Source organism: Gracilinanus agilis, chromosome 4, assembly GCF_016433145.1.
Source record: "Gracilinanus agilis isolate LMUSP501 chromosome 4, AgileGrace, whole genome shotgun sequence".
NCBI classification, from domain to species: domain Eukaryota; kingdom Metazoa; phylum Chordata; class Mammalia; order Didelphimorphia; family Didelphidae; genus Gracilinanus; species Gracilinanus agilis.
The window spans coordinates 457,713,930-457,733,458 of NC_058133.1; the positions used below are offsets into that span (position 1 = coordinate 457,713,930).

Consider the following 19,529-nt stretch of genomic DNA (forward strand, 5'->3'; position numbering starts at 1 on the left):
AGAATTCTAAGCATACTGAGAATTTAATTTATAAACAACATCAAAACTATGATTTAATTTTAAAATTCCAGCATATGCAGAATTAAAGCAAGATGTTCTTCCTTCCTCTTGGATAGACACCACATCTCTTCACATGAACCTATGTTTAAAAGAAAAAGTCAATCCAAAAACTGTCATGTTTTTAAGCCCTTCTGCTCAGTGCCAATAGTTCACATATTTCATTTCTAAACTTCCAAGGTTTGTTTTGTTTTTTCAAAAACCACACAACTGATGGCAACTGCTGGAAACACCTTCAAAAGATTGGGGGTGACACCCCTGAAGAAGCCTGTTGGCCCATCTTTGGTAATTATTTCATTAACGAAATCTGATATGTGCATCTGTGGAGCTCCTTTTACAAAGGCTAAAAATTTGAAAAGAAAAAAACAGATTATATTAATACTAATTTCCAAGTTTGTTTTTAATATTATTTTAACATACTACATTAATATAATATGGAAACTACACTATAAAACACTATTGTTTAGTTTTATTGTTGCTTTTCAGTCATGTCCAACTCTTTATAATCCCATCTGGGGTTTTCTTGGCAAAAAACCTGGAATGGCTTACTATTTGCTTCTCTAACTCATTTTACGGATGAGGAAACTGAGGCAAGCAGGGTCAAGTGAACTGCTCAGGGTCACATAACTAGTAAGAGTCTGAGGCCAAATCTGACTCAGATCTTCCTGACTCCAAGCCTGGTATTCTATCTGTTTAGTAAAATACCAAATTTTTAAAAGTTTGAAATATAAGCATCAGCTGAAAATGAGCAACTCCCCTCAAGAGCATGTATGAAAAACAATAATTTTAGCTAATATTGGAATATTAGATGGGTGTTTTAATGACACTCAGATTCCTGGCTTCTGGGTTATTTTTGCCTTTTTTCTTTGTGATGCCAGGGAGCTTGGCTTGGATCTTAGTACCTCTATAGAAAAGTTCCTAAAACATTTTTGAACAAACCCATTGATTGTAGTAAATGTCAGGGACATTTTCGAATTCTCTGTAAAACCTATTCCATTCACAACAAGGTCTTCACAATGGCAAATTCCATTAGACACTCCTGATGTTTTCTTATAATAGATGTTTGTTATGGCGTTCCAAGTGTCATGGCAGATGGAGGGCCAGCCTCAAAGATTGAAGTTTCACTTCTGACACACACTGAGGGAAATCACAGATCAAAATCATTTAAATTTTTTTCTAGTTATATACAATGCTCTTGTATACAATGGAAATTACATGTAAAATTCTGAACTAGCCAACCTAATCCTATCACTACTTAAACAGAGGAATTTACAGCAGTGCCCCAGAAACACATGAACACAGAAACAAATGAAGCCAGCACTTTCTCTGCTAAAATTATGAAGGAAATGAAGTCATTACTATCATTAAAAGTTCCTATACTGGATATCAACAACAAACAAGCAATAAGCAGATACTGTAGATAATTGAGCTTCATTGTTGAACAAACTAGCTAGTCCGTAAAGCCCAGACCATACCATATTCAAGAGTATTTGTCAGAGACTCTGGCATCAGAGGTTTTTTTTCTCTTCTTTTCTCTTGACTAAGGAAAATTTCCATCAAAATGCATTTTTTCTCCTCATTTTCCTACTCCTCAGAATCTAGCCTACTACATAGGATTAAGTTTTGTCAGAAATAGGGATATAGGGGCAGCTGGGTAGCTCGATGGATTGAGAGTCAGGCCTAGAGACGGGAGGTCCTAGGTTCAAATCTGGCCTCAGACACTTCCCAGCTGTGTGACCTTGGGCAAGTCACTTGACCCCCATTGCCTACCCTTACCACTCTTCTGCCTTGGAGCCAATACACAGTATTGACTTCAAGACGGAAGGTAAGGGTTTAAAAAAAAAAAAAAGAAAAGAAATAGGGATATAAAGGATTTTCTTAAACAAGATGGAGTAATTAGTATCAAAGGCACTTAGTACACATCACCTACTCTAACAAGTACAACAAGTTAGCTAGCAAAGCCAAAATGTCCCTAAATTCTGGATGGAGTCCCAAATGACACACCAGAGAGCTAGCCCAACTTCCTTACAGCAGCCATTGGTCCTTCAAATCCCACCCTAACAAATATCAGTTCATTCTAACAAGAGCTTTAGGGGTAGAATTCTCCCCAGATGGTTGTTTGTTGGTTTGTTTGTTTTTTTCATTTTAAAACCCTTACCTTCCATCTTGGAACCAATATTGGTTCCAAGGAAGAAGAGTAGTAAGGGCTAGGAAACTAGGGTTAAGTGACTTACCTCGGGTCACATAGCTAGGAAGTATCAAAGATCAAATTTGAGCCCAGGACCTCCTATCCTAAAGCTGCCCAACTATTCTTTTTTAAACTCCAACTCACCTCCCTCATTAACCTCCCATCCTCCTCTACCCACAAGTTGCTAGCTTCCTTATATCACCCCCTACCAGGACCTCAGTTCTTTATAAGCAACCCTAGATCACCAATTTTTTTATGTCTTTATGGATCACCCTAGAACCTTAAGTTACAATCAAGTACTTAGTAAATGCTTTTCCATTCATTCATCCATTGCCAACTTCTTTTAGTTCAGCTGCCATTGTATGAGTTCCTTAGATTCTGATTTCAATTTTTACATCACACTAAGAAAACAATCCATCAAACTATCACGCCCTTATACATACAACTCCTGGCTCTCCTCTGCCTATAACCATATGGGCAACTAGGTTGCCCTGGGTCTGGCATCAAGAAGACTCGAGTTCAATTCCTGTCTCAGACTCTATTAACCTTGTTGCCCTGAGCAAATCACATAACCCCTGCCTCAGTTTCCTCAACTATAAAAATGAGGCTAATAGTATCTACCTCCTAGGATAACATGAAATAATTCTTGTAAAGCATTTAGCACAGTATCTGGCACATGATATAAAAATAGCTAACATAGAGCACATATATTATATACCTAGTAGGTGTTTAAATGCTTATTCCCTTCCCCCCTCCCAACATACCCCAAACAACTAGATCTATAACTTAACTTCTAGTTTTCATTCTTGAATTCTGAATTTATTGCTTTTTTGTGCCCCCAACATGGCCATAAGAAAAATACATTTATTTAGTAACCCCAAAACTGGGCTTTAAATCCTGGCGCTGCCACTTAATGATATGAGTGGCCTTGGACAAAAACTCACCTTGGGCTTGCATTTGAGTTCTCACTAAGTTTATAGGGTAGCTGACTAATTGACCACAAAAGTGAGAAAAGGCACCACATCCCATCAACAACAATACCCCAGGGTTTACAGAGTCTTCGGCATAATTATCAAGCCAATAATTCTTCAAAATCTGTTAAAGAACAAAGAAGCAACTACATGCAAATTTAACCAGAATAGCAATGAAAAACCAACTACTAAAACTTTTTCTCTCTTATGAAATCCTTGTCATCTGCAATGGTGTCTCAGAGAGAAAGAGACAGACAGACAGATAGACAGGCGGAGATGGGAGTGGGGAGATATTTCCTCATGTTGCAGCTAGTGTAGGATGTAGCAATTCAATGATAAAGTGTGAGAAATTGTAAGTGTACTCACAGTTCAATATTATGATTCTGCACTAGCTCCTTCCTGCCTTTAAAGTAAGATTGAAGGTGAATAAAGCCAATTATCAATTTCCTCATTCTCTATGTGCCATTCTAGCAATTATAGTTGGCCACATTTTAGAGAAAAGCTTATTTGAAGCACTGGAACTGTTTTCAAAACTAATGTATCAAAAGCATTTCTGCTAAACACTGTTTCTGCAGGACAAGCCAATCTAGGAAGCTGATTTTGTCATTCCAGGGTAGATAATCTCTTCCTTCTAAAATGCTCTGTGACCTCTAAATGGCTATAGATGCAGTCATCTCTAGCCTGGGGTATAGATGGAGTTTACAATTACAATGTCTAAAACATGCTTTGAATGATCACTAAAAGTTATTTTAGATTTTCTGTGTTTTCTTGAAGCATTTTAAACTTAATACTTGTGTCCCGAGGTCATTATTGAAAATAGCATAACTTTATAAAATTGTGAGAATAAATCCTTAAATTCAAATGTGTCTTTATTCGGTGTGAATTATTTTAAATATAGTCATCAGATTGGGTCAACTCTATCTGGAGCAGAGATGCAAGAATGGAAGCGGTTATTCTTTCACACTAAAGTCCAAAGTAGTACAAAAAAGGCAAAAGAAAAAATGCATTCAGAAACTTTAGGAAAGGAACTGGGCTTGTCAATTTTTGGGGATATGGAATTTCAAATGAGAATATAATGCAAGTCAGCACCTGCTCTGCAATTTAGCCCCAGAGTTGTCTAGAGCACCGAAAGATTAAATGACTTGCCTGGGGTGCCAGCTAGTATGTCTCAGAAGTGGGACTTAAACCCAGGTGTTACTAATTTCAAAGGCAAATCTTTATCCATTCAACCATACTGCCTCTCCTAAAAGTTAACATTTTAAAATTTTATAAAACTTATGCCATAATAAATGAGAAGCAGGATGAATTCAGAAAAACCTGTAAAGATTTCTATGAACTGATGCAAAGTGAAGTAAGCAGAACCAGGAGAGCAATATATTCAGTAACAGAAATATTGTAAAATGACCAACTATTAAGGTCTAAACTATTATCAACAAAATAAAGATAACTCCAAAGAATTCATGATAAAAACTGCTATCCACAAAAAGAAGGAACTATTGGAAGCTGATTGCAGATCAAAGCATGCCATCTTTCACTTTATTTCCTTCATGAGTTTTTTATTGTATATGTTATATATATGTCTTCTGTCAGGGCATGGGGAACATGGAAATATGTATTGCATGAAAGTGCTGGTATAACCTATAACAGTCCATTTACTACCTCAGGGACAGGGAAGAGGGAGGAACGAGAGAATCTTAAAGGCAAAATGTCAAAAAACAATTATAAAAAAATTATTCCTACGTGTAATTGAAAAAAAAGTATGAGATTATGAATGCATTGCATTTAGTCCTAAAAAAACAATAACAAAGAGGTTTAAAGAGTACAAATCTAGTTTTGGAATCAAGAAGACCTAGGTTCAAGTCCCCCACCCAACCCTCTAACCTTGGATAAGTCACTTCAATTATATAAGTTCCCCCAGGTAATTTTCTTAAGACTAGAAGATACAAAACCCAAACTAATTTGTATAGTTGGAGAGTGTCTTCTTCCAGGAAGTTCTCTCTACAAATGAAATCATAGCTTTGGACAAACAAGCACAATAATATGCTGTTCTTCACAAAGAATATGGCAGAACCCACCAGAGAGCCTTGCTTTGAATTGGTTTTCTATTATCTCCAATGGATTTATGCTATTCTAATTGCCCAACTCTGACCTGATCATCTTGATCATACGTACTTTTGGAATGACCTATATTACTCAGCTATAGCCATCAAACCACTTAAAATCAAATAGACTAGGGGACAGCTAGATGACTCAGTGGATTGAGAGCCAGTCTCAGAGAAGGGAGGTCCTGAGTTCAAATATGACCCCAGATATTTCATAGCTGTGTGAACCTGTGCAAATCACTTTTATCCCCTACTGCCTAGCCTTTACCACTCTTCTGCCTTGAAACCAATACTTACTATTGATTCTAAGATGGAAGGTAAGAGTTTGGGGGGTTTTTCCATCAAATAGACTATGCAGGAATTAAAATCAAAGCTCTTGGCCATGATGTTTGGCCAACCCTATCTTTTAACCAGCTATAACAGCCAATATTTCACTGCCTTCTTCTCTTCCTCATCTTTAAACTTGAGCACTTATATATAAATTTGGGATCAACCATCATTAAAGCCAAAAATAGTTCACAAGGATAACCAAAAAATGAATTTAGGAAAAAGAGACTCCTAACACATCAAAGAGATAGAGACAGACAAAATATTGTTTTGTCTAAAGTGGTCTGTTCTCAAAAGCCAAAATGGTGTAGTATGTTCCTTTAAATATAAGTGACTATTAGATTTCCTCTTAACTCAACTGCTTTCACTCATTTTGGGAGTAAACTCACCTCATAGACTGCTAAATCTGTGCCAGCATAAGGAATAATACCCAGAGAATTAATGAAGTAGCCTTTGTAAAAGGTTTTAAGGGGTTCGTGCTTAAGGATCTGCATGGCACAATGAAATATCCCTTTATATTCTCCAGTTCTGCCTAGTGACATCCTGATCTTCAGAACCTGAATGCAAAAGAATATAGTCAGATTTCATTGATCAGATTTATTTAAAAATGAATTATGTCATTGAAGTCAATCAGTCAATAAACATTTATTAAGTATCTACTATGTGCTAGGCACTTTCCTAAATACTGGAGATACAAAAAGAGGCAAAAGACCATCTCTGCCTTCAAGGAGCTTATAATCTAATGGATCATTTCATCAATATCATTTACCTGGAATTCCAGAAAGAAAGAAATATTAATTTTCAGCTGTGTATATTTGCAACTGTCTACAAGGCTTTTGAAACTGAGATCAGAGAAATCTTGTTATAGTTCCATGGGATACTAGAGAATGCCTCCACCAGACTATGACATGTGAATTGAGCCTTAAAGGAAGCCAGGGTTTTTTAAGAGCCAGAGCATCAAAGACATGGGAAACAGTACAAAGGCCCAGACACACAAGATGGAACATCATGTACGAGAAGCAGGAAATAAGTTAATATGCTTGAATCACAACATATATAATCTGAAAGATGACTAGAAAGATAGGAAGGGACCAGGTTATGAAGCTCTTCAAAAGCCAAACAAAAGAATTGATATACTATTCTAGAAGTAATAGGAAGACACTAGAATTTATTAAGTAGGGAAATGACATGGTCAGAATTATGCTTTCCTCTTTATCCTACAGTGAAACCTTTGTTTTCAAGTGTAATCAAAGACCTCACTAAATAATTGTGTATTTTTAACAAACTCACCAGAGATGCTGCCACCTATAAGTGGGAAAACTATTAAATTTATTTTTACCATGACCAGGAAAAAAGAAGTCGATGGGGGGGAGGGAAGTATTATAATTTTTTTAAACTCTTACTTTCTGTCTTAGAATCAATCCTAAGTATCAGTTCCAAGGCAGAAGAGATATAACATAAAGTAGGAACTGGGGTTAAGTGACTTGCCCATAGTCACACAGCTAGGAAATGTCTGAGGCCAAATTTGAAACCAAGATCTCCCCATCTCCAGGTCTGGCTCTCTGTCCACTGAGCCACATAACTGTCCCTATTATAATCTCTATGACCTCCATCCATAACCTTGCTATTCTAACATTTAATTATATTATTGTTGTCATCATTATTACTGTTTTCAAACCTTTCCTCTCTGATCCCTTAGTATCTACAGTATAAATTTGACTTTATTATTTGCCTCACATATACAATAATCAAAACTACCACCACAAATTCACATTCAACATACTATGTTAAAAGGTTACTTAACTTAGTAGATAAGAGCACTGAACTTAGGATCACAAAGACCTAAATTTAAATCTTACCGCAGACACATATGAGCTCAAATAAATTTAGGAATTAAAATCAGAGATCTTGGCCATGGTGTTTGGTCAACCTCATCTTTTAACTTATAATAGATATATTAACATATCTAACCTGTTTTATATATATACATATATATAAAACCTAGAATATATTGCACTATAATAGATAATATTCCACTACCTTCTCTTCCTTGTCTTTAAATTTACTTAAAATTCTCAAAACCCCAGTTTATTCATACACAAAAAGAGGATAATAATAGTATCTCTTTCATAGAATTGAGATAATAAATTTAAAGTACTTTGTAAACATTAAAGTGCAATTTCAATATTGGTAATAATTTTTAATAATCAAAATTCCATAAGTTATTCATATGCTCTCCTGTAGGCAGTACACTTCTGTTCTTGCTCCTCTAATCCTTGGGATTCATAAACTGCCAAGGTTATAAGTTTTTTTTTTCCAATAATCCTCCTCACACTCTCATTCATATCCAACTCAGTCTTTCCTCCTCAATCCAGGGACTGCCTCCTCAAACCAGTGACTGCCTCTATTCATTGTGCCTTCTATAATTTCTCTGTTCTACTAGTAAACCTCACTTTCCTTTAAATTTATTCCTATTCAAGAACTGCAGGAGTGGAAACATAGAAGAAAAGCAACTGCTTGAACACATGGGTTGAGGCAGACATGATTGGGGATGTAGACTCAAAACTACCACATCAATACAACTATCAATAATATGGAAATAGGTCTTGATTGATCACACATGTTAAAACTAATGGAAATGCGCATTGGCTATGGGGGGGGGAGGTCGGGGGATGAAGGGGAAAGTAAGAGCATGAACCATGTAACCATGTTAACTTTTCTAAAAACTAAAAATTATTAAATGTTTAAATAAATAAATAAATTTATTCCTAGCCTACTTCTTGTTCCACACTGCTACTCTACCCACTCTCTGCCACTCAGCAACTCCATTCCATCCATCTATTGTGCATGTCTGGATCCTTGTTGCTATTATCTACTCACCTCCAGGCCACTCTGTTGTTTTTTTTTTCCTCAATGGCTTAACTAGTTGACTCAGTCTTCTTTTCTGTTTTATCCTCTTGTCTTCATTTTTGGAGATGCCAATATTCATGCTGATGTCCTTTGGAATACATTGTTCTCCTACTTTACTAATATCCTCAACTTCCCCAAACTCCAGCTCCACTCTACTTCATCTACCCACCAGAGTGGTCACACCTTAGACCTCACCATCAACCAAAACAACTGGGTTTCCACAATCTAGAACTCTGAAATTCCCATCTCTGATGTCTTTCAACCTCTCCTTCTGCCTCAGTCCTTTAAAAACTGCTCTTCTCCTTTTCTCTGATCTTATGTCTCTCCATTCCCCAAATCTCTATCACCCCTGTTCTAACATCATTTTCTTCCCCTCATAGTCTTGACTTATAAGACTGATCATATAAGGTAATCAAGTCATGAAAACACTGCCCGATCTTGAATCACTATTCTCCTTCCACTGCCACTATTCATCCAATCCTCAATCTGGGATCACCACCACCATCTCTAATTTCAGTCCTACTCTCAAACTGGTCAATACTGTAAAAAGAAGTCAGGAAAGCATGATAACCAAATCTACCACAAATTCACATTATCTAGAACCATAATTAAGAATTCCAGATCCTGGGACAAATTCAGTAAGGCAGGGAAGAGTTGAGGTTCCTGTAGACAACTAAAGTAAATTAGAGGCAGAAAGCATGAGTGTCAACAAGGTTGATGGGAGACTCAGGTATTTAAAGAAGGAAGGAATTTCAGTAAAGACGATAGATCAGTTATTGAACTTAAAAGGGAATGAGGAGAGGGAGTTCTAAATCATTAGTAATAAGAGAAATGAACATTAAAACAACTCTGATGTTCTACCTCACACCCATCATACTAACAAAGATGACAAAAAGGGAAAACAAACAAAAGGTACTGTGGGAAAACAGGCACACTGATGCACTGTGAGTAGACCTGTGATACAGTCTAATGATTCTAGAAGGAACATGAATCATGTTACCATGAAATAATATTCTAAATAAATAATTTAATCTTTAAAAAAAAAAAAGAAAAAGGAAGAAAGGAAGGAAGATTTAAGAATTCTGATCAACGCAGTGACCAGTCCACAAGTCCAGAAGACTGGTGATGGAGCAGAGAATACTTCCCATCTCTTGGCAAAGAGGTGACAAAAGAGAGGTAAAGGATAGGATGTGTATTTTCAGGCATAACCAATACCCCATTTTTGTTTATTTGATCGACTATATCTTTGTACAACAGTGTTTCTATTGAGGAAGGAGAATGTTGTTATTAGGGAAGGAGAGAGTGATAGTGATGCAGAAAAGAGATAAAAGGATATCAACGAAACACATTAACAATATGCAGAATAGAGCAGAGAAAGTTCTTAAGGTGTCATAGACAGGAAAGGCAATCAATGTATATTTTAAACTAACAAGGTATCCATGGTATAGCCACAGTTTCATTTATGTTCCTCTTTTTTGGTCCTTTGTATCTGGAATATGTTAATGTTTATGACTATCAAATTCATAGTAAAAATTACTTTAAAACCAAAAAGTATATATGATGGCAACAAATTTCTAGGAAGAGTGAACTTTATTATTTTTTTATTTAGAATATTTTCCATGGTTACATGATTCATGATTTTTCCTCCCCTCTTCTCTCCCCACTCCAGAGCTGACAAGCAATTCCACTGGGTTATACATGTATTATTGTTCAAAACCTATTTCCATGTCATTCATATTTGCAATAGAGTGATCTTTTAACAACAAAACCCTAATTGTATCCCTATTGAATATGTGATCAATCATATGTTTTTCTTCTGCATTTCTGTGCTCCCACAGTTCTTTCTCTGGATGTGGATAGCATTCTTTCTCATAAGTTCCTCTGCATTGTCCTGGGCCATTGCATTGCTGCTAGCAAAAAAGTCTATTACATTAAATTGTGCCATAATGTTCTACTGGTTCTGTTCCTTTCACTCTGCATCAATTCCTGGAGGTCTTTCCAGTTCACATGGAATTCCTCCATTCATTATTCCTTTCAGCACAATAGTATTCCATCACCAGCAGATACCACAATTTTTTCAGCCCTTCCCCAATCAATGGACACCCCCTATTTCCAATTTTTTGCTACCACAAAGAGTGCAGCTATAAATATTCTTGTACAAGTCTTTTTCTTTATTATCTCTTTGGGGTACAAACAGAAGAGAGAACTTTAAAGGAGGAAAAGTGGTTGCTAATGGTGATGGAGGGAGGTTTTAAAAATGGAAGTGAGGAAAAGGAGTATGCCAACTCCTTGATTCTAGCCTTGTATATCAGAGGATTTAAAAGAAATAGCAGTCAGCCTTGGGGAGATACCAAAGGATGTGATGTGTTCAGGAGAAAGGTAGGCTTCGATGAGCATCAGAAGATGGAAAGAGTGTGAGATAAAGGGACATAGAAAGAGAGTATACCAATGCCAGAGGGTGGTTCTGAAGAGGACAATATTCCTATTGGCTCACAGAAGGGCTGTCCCATAAGGAGGGCTGAGGACAATAAGTCCTAGAAGAGATAGAATTGAATTGGATGAAAGTATGGGGAAAGGTAGCAGGAGAAAAGAATTTCAAAGGCAGATTTCAGGAGAGACTGTCCAACTGTATATACTGTTGTTGTCAGAGGCAGGGTCCTTTTCTACTGGTAGTATAGCAATCATTTTATTCAGCTCTGATTGGTATTCTATTTGACTTCTTCAGTCCCATAATGTCATCTACCCCATTCTATTTTGTTCTGTGCTACCCAAAACCTATAAAAAGGGAATTGCCCTTTTTATAGAGGTTTTTAGCATAAATGGAAGGAGGTCATTGACCCTTTGATAGGCAGCATGTACCAGTTAATGAATATTATCTTAAGCAGAGATTTACCTCAGTTTACCCTACTGTTAAATTTCCTTTTTTTTAACCTTTACTTTCTGTCTTAGAATTGGGTCTAAGACAGAAGAGTAGCAAGGGCTAGGTAATTGGGGTTAAGTGACTTGCCCCAGGTCACACAGATAGGAAGTATCAGAGGTCAGATTTTAACCCAGGCCCTCCCCACTCTAGGCTTGGTACTCTATCCACTATGCTACCTACATGCCCATTTTTGTTAAATTTAAATTTTGATACTCGATGTCTGAAGTCATCTTAGTGGCCTCAGATCGCCAGAGGTTTTTTCCTATTTTGTGATATCTTCTCTGCTTTGAGAAGTCCTGAACGATGGTCTCTTAACACCTGAAAAATGTATTACCTCCAACATTTCTTCTGAGCTGACTTTGTAAGGGTAAAAAATTAAGGTTGGACTAGATATAAGAGAATGTGGTCGCTGAAATTAATATATCTCAAGTCAAAAAGACTTATCAGTTTTATTTACAAAATTGAGGGAAAGAATAAAGTAGAGAAATGTGAAAGAGAATAGAGTAAGTAGTCTAGCTTATCACCCTAAATGTTTCTCCAGTGCCTGGCTCAACTCAGGCTGGGATAATTAGTCTCCCACCTGAGGGCCCTCAGTCAGAGGGTTTTTTAGCCAGAGGACCCAGTGGTGAATAACCACATGGCTTCCCCAAGAGAGGGAGGCCTCTCTGGAAACTAGTCTCTCCATAAATCAAGAAAGGAAGGTCAGCTTTTTCCACTCACCAATCCAAAGTCCAAGGGGAGAAGATCCCAGAGCAGTCTTACCAAATGCTAGGGTCCCAGGTCCACACTGAGGAAGGTCCTCCACCAGCCTCCAGAGCTTCGAAAAAACTTCATAAAGACCCTTACAGAAAATTGCAGCCACTTTTAAAAACCCTTCCTTTTCGTCACTCCCTGTACCTTCCTCTACTTTACAGGGACCAATTGCATTGTATAACTTTGCTTAGGGCTGTCCAGGGGGCAGTCAGTCGTTTTTGAGTTGTCACCCACTTTAGCACATGGGTTGCGGATCTCCCCCACTTAGGAGTTAAGTAACTTATATACACTTCTGGTGATTAAATTTAAAAGTAGGCGAGGGGAGAGTTCATTCCATCTTCACAATTTGGTTCAGGTGCCATAGAGATACCATTCCCAATTTAATTTTCTTAAGTGTGATTTCCACTGCAAATCATGGAACATCATGTTCTTTCTCTACAGAATCAAGGAAACAGGTGAACCAAAGGACAACAAATTGATGGCATCCATGCAGCAGTTTCTGAGGTCTACCAATGGAGCTAAGTGCATGCACTAATGGAAAGGTTATTAAAAAATGAAAATGTAGGTAAAACATGTTCTCCTTGAGAACCAAACCCACCATAGACCTACATGAAGACAGTGAAGGTTGATAGAAAGAGCTTGAGTTCTGCAGACAGAGGACCTGAGTTCAAATCCTATCTCTGACACTTACTACTTATGTCATTTAACCTCCCTTCAGCCTCAATTTCTTCATCTATAAAATAAGGGGGAGTTGGACCATGTGACCTCCAAGGTTCTTTCAGGTTCTAGCTCTAAGACTCAAAATGCAACAGGTGATATTAGATACCACTCCTAGGCTGATTCTCATTGGGTAAAAGATTTTGCCAAATTCAAACTCTCAGAAGACACAGAATTTGGGAAGATTTAGGGCAGTGTTCTAAAAAAGATAAAGGAGGAAAATGGGTGGAGAGACAGCTACCCCATAACTAGTTCTAACTCCTGCCACCACTAATGGGAGACTTTCTTTTTCCACATCCAGAAGCAATAGCTCCATTCATATTCCTAAATGGACTCCAAGAAGCCAAACTTGCAAGACTTCACAACATCAACTGATCTAACATTGATAAGCGAGACCTTTCAGAATCAAAGGTTTCTGGATTCAATCTCTGGACAAGCTGCAAACATCTCTTTTCTGTTTTTTCAGGTTACTATATCACACTGATAGAACAGTTTGAAGGGTACAAAAAGAGTAGCTTCACAAATCTGTCTTCCACTTTTCTTGTTCTCTAAACTAGCTTAAAGTGCAAGGCCTATAAGCCAACATGGGAAGAAAAGCTGAGAGGACTCATGACACACATTCCCTGGAAGCTTGGACAGTTGTTGCGTCTGGGAAATGAGTAGTGAGAATGTTTGCTGCTTGACTCATTTCTTGTTTTATGTCTTGGACTCTATTTTAAGTGGATGTCCTTTCACATTGTTACATTGCTATAATGTTACATGATTCAATCTAATTGGTTAGAAAAGAGAATCAGAAGAAAAAGTAGAGTCTTATGAACAGTGGTTGAATAAATGGCGACCTCATTACTGGCATGAGGAGAAGGCATGGCCAATAAAAGGATCATCTCTTTGTCAGGATCAGGAGCAATGAGGGAGACTATGGAGGATGATATGGTTCTACAGATTAGGGGGAAATGGAGTTTAGGACAGATGGACTCTATTTTTTTCAAGAGTTAAGAAGAAAAGTTTTCTGCTGAGAGAGAGAGAGAGAGAGAGAGAGAGAGAGAGAGAGAGAGAGAGAGAGAGAGAGAGAGAGAGAGAGAGAGGAGATAAGATAGCTTGAAGACATAGTTTTTAGAAGCTATTGTGGGGAATACAGGAAAACATAGGACCAAGGATTTGGAACCAGACAGAACCTTTGAGATCATTCAGTTCAACTCCCTCATTTTAAAGATGAATAAAAAAAATTGAGGCTTAGACTAGTTCAGTGACTTACCCAAGGTCATACAGGTAGCAAGTCAAGTTTCAGATTGAGGTACCTGGGTTTGAATTCAGTATGGGATTGCATGTAGCAGTGAGGGACCAATTGAAAGTAGGAAACATAAACTTGTGGTGGATTTACTTGGCATCATTTGCAACTTAATTATCAAATATTTTGAGGAGACATATGAATGATTTTCTTAAAATATGAAACTAAACTACATCTAATAAAGTGGCTTTTTAGTCTTTTTTTGCATTTTTAAATTTTTTTTCCATGGTCACATGATTTTTGTTGTCCACCCTCCCCTTTTTCCTCCCCCTCTCCCAGAGCTCACAAGCAAATTCACTGGAATATATATATATATATGTATATGTATATATAATATCCCTCAAATCCTATTTCCATATTATTCATTTTCATAATAGAGTAATTTTTAGAACCAAAACCCCCAATCATATACCCATATAAACAAATGATAAGCCATATGTTTTCTTCTGCATTTCTACTCCCACAGTTCTTTCTCTAGATGTAGGTAGAATTCTTTCTCATAAGTCCCTCAGCATTGTCTCGGATCTTTGCATTGCTTTTAGTAGCAAAGTCCATTACAATGAAAAGTGAGGTGGAGGAATAAATGCAAGGATATGAGATCCTGACCAAAAAAGGGAATTTCCTGGTTCTGGAACATGGAACAAAATAGTTATGGATGATGGTTAAAAGATTAGCATTGCTATGTGTCATTAAGGTGGTGCAAAGGTACAAGGCATTTGAATTAAGGAAGCTAATGGATTAGGAAATCCTGCTCTCCACAGCAAAAGGACAAGAAATGGAAAGTAAGGGAATATACATCAACAAAGAGATGGAAAATATTCAGGGATAGGGAAGATAATGAACTCTGTTTGGGGTATTTTGATCTTGAGATGCCTTTGGGACACATCCAGTTTGAAAGGTATAATAGCCAATGTGTGATGTAGGTCCAAACTATAAGAAAAAGCCTAGAATTAAATAAACACATCAGGGAGTCATCTGAATAAAGATAATAAAGAATGCACAGAGAGAAATAATATGAGATAGGAAGTGACTCCAGACTGTTGAAGAACTTGTTTGAATATTAATTCAAGGCCTTGATAGCATAAGCTTCAGATCCTGCTGTTCCTCTGCTTAAAGTTCAAAAACCTAATCTTGGCTACACATTTCACGATTTAAATTAAAAAGATCAACTCTAGCAAACAATTTTTCACAATAGTCCTTACCTCCAGGGGGTTGATGAAGGTCTGTGTAATTACTCCAGCCAAAGAACCAGAAATAAATTTCTCAAGAGTTCTTATTTCAACAATGTCTTGGTGAAGGAATAACTTAAACTGTGTGTGTAAATAAAAGGTTTTGCATGTATATTAATGCTGAAATTAGAGAAATTAGTTTCAAAAAGAATGTCACTTATTTTATCTAACTTATTGACCAAATGAAAATGCACATGTACAGTACTTTACTAAGACAGAAATTTGGAAAGTGTATAAATGCTAGCTATAATTATTGTTGTTACTATTATCCTATGAGCCCACACCTAGCAAAATGTTTATAGTTTAAATGCTTGTGCATTTAATTCACTAGAATATTAAGTAAATCACCTCTCTTGGGCCTCATTTTTTCTATTGTTATTGCAGATCACTTTCGATGTGTATGCACAGTTAGATATAAAAGAATACATTTGAAATAAAAGTGCAGAACCTGAAAAGAGGCAGACTGCATCTTACACAGACCTTTTGATATCAAGGAGGATTCAGAAGTAATACTAGCAATGCAATGTATGGCAATGTGTTTTTTATACAAGAATATTTCGTGTAAATGGATTTTTCCTGGAGACTAGGCAGTGATAATCTAACAAAAATCATCTAAGTTATTATATGAAGCTTCAATTTCTAAACCAAAGTATTTTTCTAAAATTTAGAATGCTGACCATTGCAAAATAAATTAGGCAAGGACCTTTTTTTAACTTATTTTACAAATAGGACAATTAATAGGGCTATAATAAATAAGGTTAAGAAAAATAAAGCAATAGACCCATTTGTTATATTAAAAACTGCATTCATCTTTCTGCTAAAATAATCTTGAAGGCTTTTAAAAACTCAAAAATCGCTTCTTCTTAATGAATTTTGGTAATGTCTTGCCTTGTCATATGCTAGGACCTTAATAGCTGTCTCTGGTGCAATTTTAAGAACATTTACACCATTTCCCCTCCAAAGGGATAGGAAGCCTCCTTCTTTCAACATAAGCTCAAATCCATTAATAAGATGAAATTTCTGTGACTTGAATTTCCGAACCTATTAAAAAAAAAGAAATGACCTCAGTGTTGTTACTTTTTACAAAGCACTTGCATATGGCACCTTGTTTTTCAATGTGTTTTAGCAGCCATTTCAGCTAAAGATAATAATAATAACAATAATAATAACTAACTTTATATAGTATATATTATGTGCCAGGCACTGTGCAAAGAACTTTACAATTGTCTCATTTGATCTTATTATTATCTTATTTTTATAACATTGTATCATCATTATATCATTTTGAGCTCATATGAAATTCATACTCTTGAACAGCACAGCTATTGAAATGCACAGTAAATCCTCTTTCAAGGATCAATTAACTTTGGCAGCCATCAGTGTGGCTATAACTCATGAAAATGATTGTTTTATTAGTAGAGAGTGTTTCTCATTTCCACTGCATGCATATTTTTTCTTCTGCTGTGTAAAAGCTAACCAGCAGCTCTATTAATAAAGCAGTCGTGATCCAAAGAAACACTTTGTTGCTGGAAACATAGTTAATAAACGTGTTTCTTCTTCTTGAACTAAGAGTAAACTCATGTGCAAAGCCACTGAGTTAGGTGGGGAGGAAAGAAGAAAGAATCAACCAGAGAATTTATAGTCTAGTAAAGGAAATTATGAGATAGCTAAAGAAACTGAACATAAATTGGAACATGAGTGCACCAGAAAAGTACAAACAAACTGTTTTGAAAGGAATAGCTGGATGGCTCAGTAGACAGTCAGGTCTGGAGAAAGGAGGTCCTGGGTTCAAACCTGGTCTCAGATACATCCTATCCAGGTGATCCTGGGCAAGTCATTTTAAGCCTAACCCTTACTGCTCTTCAGCCTTGGTATCAATTCTAAGACAGAAAGTAAGACCATTTAAAAAATGTTATGAGACTAATAACATAGAAGACATAAGAATACACTCTAAGATTCCATTGGAGAATTAAACAGCAGGCAGAAGTGAGAAAATCATTTCTTTCATTCATTTAGCGTACAACTATTGAATCCATCTCTACCTCTTTTCCCCCTCCTTGTCCTTCCATTCCATTCATTTCTGCTGTATTTCTATCCTCTTCTCTTTACCTATCCCAGTTCCTTCATTTCTTCTTCCTCACACCTCTCTCCTTTTCCCTCTCCATTCTAGGACCTCTCATATTTTTCCCCACCATTTCTTCTCATATTCCCATTGGTCCTTGATCTATGATGTCTCATCTCTGACAGATTCTAATGCCACTCACTAGGTTTTTCATTAAGTGTTGATCCCCTTTTGGGAGACATTTTTGTCCACTGTCAAGTACTTATAAAACCTATCAGAGGTGACCGCCACCCTTTAGTGCCCTGAGATTACTTTCCACCTATTTTATATATCTCCTCTATATACATAGTTATTTACATGTCTCCTCCATTTGAATGAAAGCTCCTTGAGGGCAATGGCTGTTTTTACCTGTCTTTGCATGCCCAGCACATAGTGAAGTCTCTGGCACAAAGGGAACATTTAATACATGCTTATCAATTTACTGCCTGACCCATACACATGAGGTTGAGTCACCAGTTTCCAACTAGTAAAATTTGCTAGTGTTTTATCTAGGGATAGCCACACATACTAGTTGTATCTATCAGAACATCTCTTTGGTGTAGAAATAGACCAAATTCAATAGAAAAATAAAGCTAGGAATAAGGATAAGGTAGTGAAGAGGGAGGATATTATTAGGGAAGAGCTGGTCATAAACAAAACAAACTTCCTGATTCTGAAGGAGGAGGATGAAAGGGGAAACAAAAGAAATGAAAAAGTTTATTATATACCTTTAGAGGAATATAACTAGCAACTGGTTGAATTTTTTAAAAGGTAGTTTGTTCCTAGAAGATTCATTAATTGAAGTATCTCTGTATAGCTAAATAAGGAATATTAGTAATTAGTGGCATAGGATGTAAGAATTACACTTCATTTCTTAAAGAAATCTCTTCCTAAAATGAAACTAATTCCCCTACATATGTATTTCTTAACGTAGTAATAATAGAATCCCTTCATGATTTTTATAATTTATAATGTAAGATGAGAGGGGTGGTAGGACTGCTCTCCAATTAATTTTTTTATAACTGGTTTAGAGGTAGGATAGTGGTAAGGGCTAGGCAATGGAGGTCAAGTGACTTTCCCAGGGTCATATAGCTAAGAAGTATCTGAGGTCAGATTTGAACCTCTGATTTCCCATTTCTAGGCCTAACACTAAGCCAACTAGATGTACCCCCAACCCATTAATTTGGAATGGTAGGTATGTCCACTGATGGAGAGGATGTAGACAACTTCTGATTAGTTGTCAGTGACCAAGATTGTCCCAAGATGAATAGCTCTCTAGAACTCAGAAGGATAGATTCTGGTTGGAAGAATTACCTCTTTGCTAATCTATGAAAAGAAGCAATATACTATCCTAAATCCTTTTTTGCTTTTGTTGCTCTTTTGTCTTTCCTCTAGGATGTCTTTTGTAACAGGGAGGAATGGAATGGAATAAGAGAGAGAATGTCTTTCTATCCTCTCCATTAGAACAGGAAAATGGCAGAAACAAACATGTATTTACCCCAACGGGAAGTTCATGGACGTTGTTCCTGAATCCAAACTTCATGTGTGGAGGAGAAAGGGTTTGATTTCCTAAGTGATATAACTCCAGAATCTAGCCTTCTTATCAGAAAAGGGAGATTGCTCATTCAACACTATCCTTAGGGGTTGCCTCAAATAAAATCTTTGAAGGCAAGAATTGGAAACAGAATAAGTAGCTTAAAAGAGAAAATGGAAAGCCTAATAAATAAAATAAATCTAATGGACTGCCTGAAAACAGGAGTAGGCCAAACAGAAATCAGTAATTCCATAAGACAAGAAATATTAAAACAAAATCAAAAGATAGAAAAAATAGGAGAAAATATAAGGAACCTGCTACCTAAAACACATATCCTGGAAAATAGATGATGGAGTAATTATTTAAGAATCATCAGATTCTCACCAGGAATTTAAAAGAATTTAAATCAATTTAAAGGACACTATAGTCCAA

General features: G+C 36.6%; 1 protein-coding gene across 1 annotated transcript in view; it reads right to left on the reverse strand.

Moving 5' to 3' along the window:
* Nucleotides 1-224: 224 nt before the first annotated feature.
* Nucleotides 225-19,529, reverse strand: part of LOC123247115 (calcium-binding mitochondrial carrier protein SCaMC-1-like) — a 48,856-nt gene continuing 29,551 nt past the window's right edge. Inside the window, exons 6-10 of the mRNA XM_044675915.1 lie at nt 16,351-16,503; nt 15,436-15,543; nt 6,035-6,202; nt 3,190-3,340; nt 225-400 (exon numbers count right to left, since the gene is read on the reverse strand). Coding sequence (XP_044531850.1) covers nt 225-400; nt 3,190-3,340; nt 6,035-6,202; nt 15,436-15,543; nt 16,351-16,503 — 756 coding nt within the window. The remainder of the gene's footprint in view (nt 401-3,189; nt 3,341-6,034; nt 6,203-15,435; nt 15,544-16,350; nt 16,504-19,529) is intronic.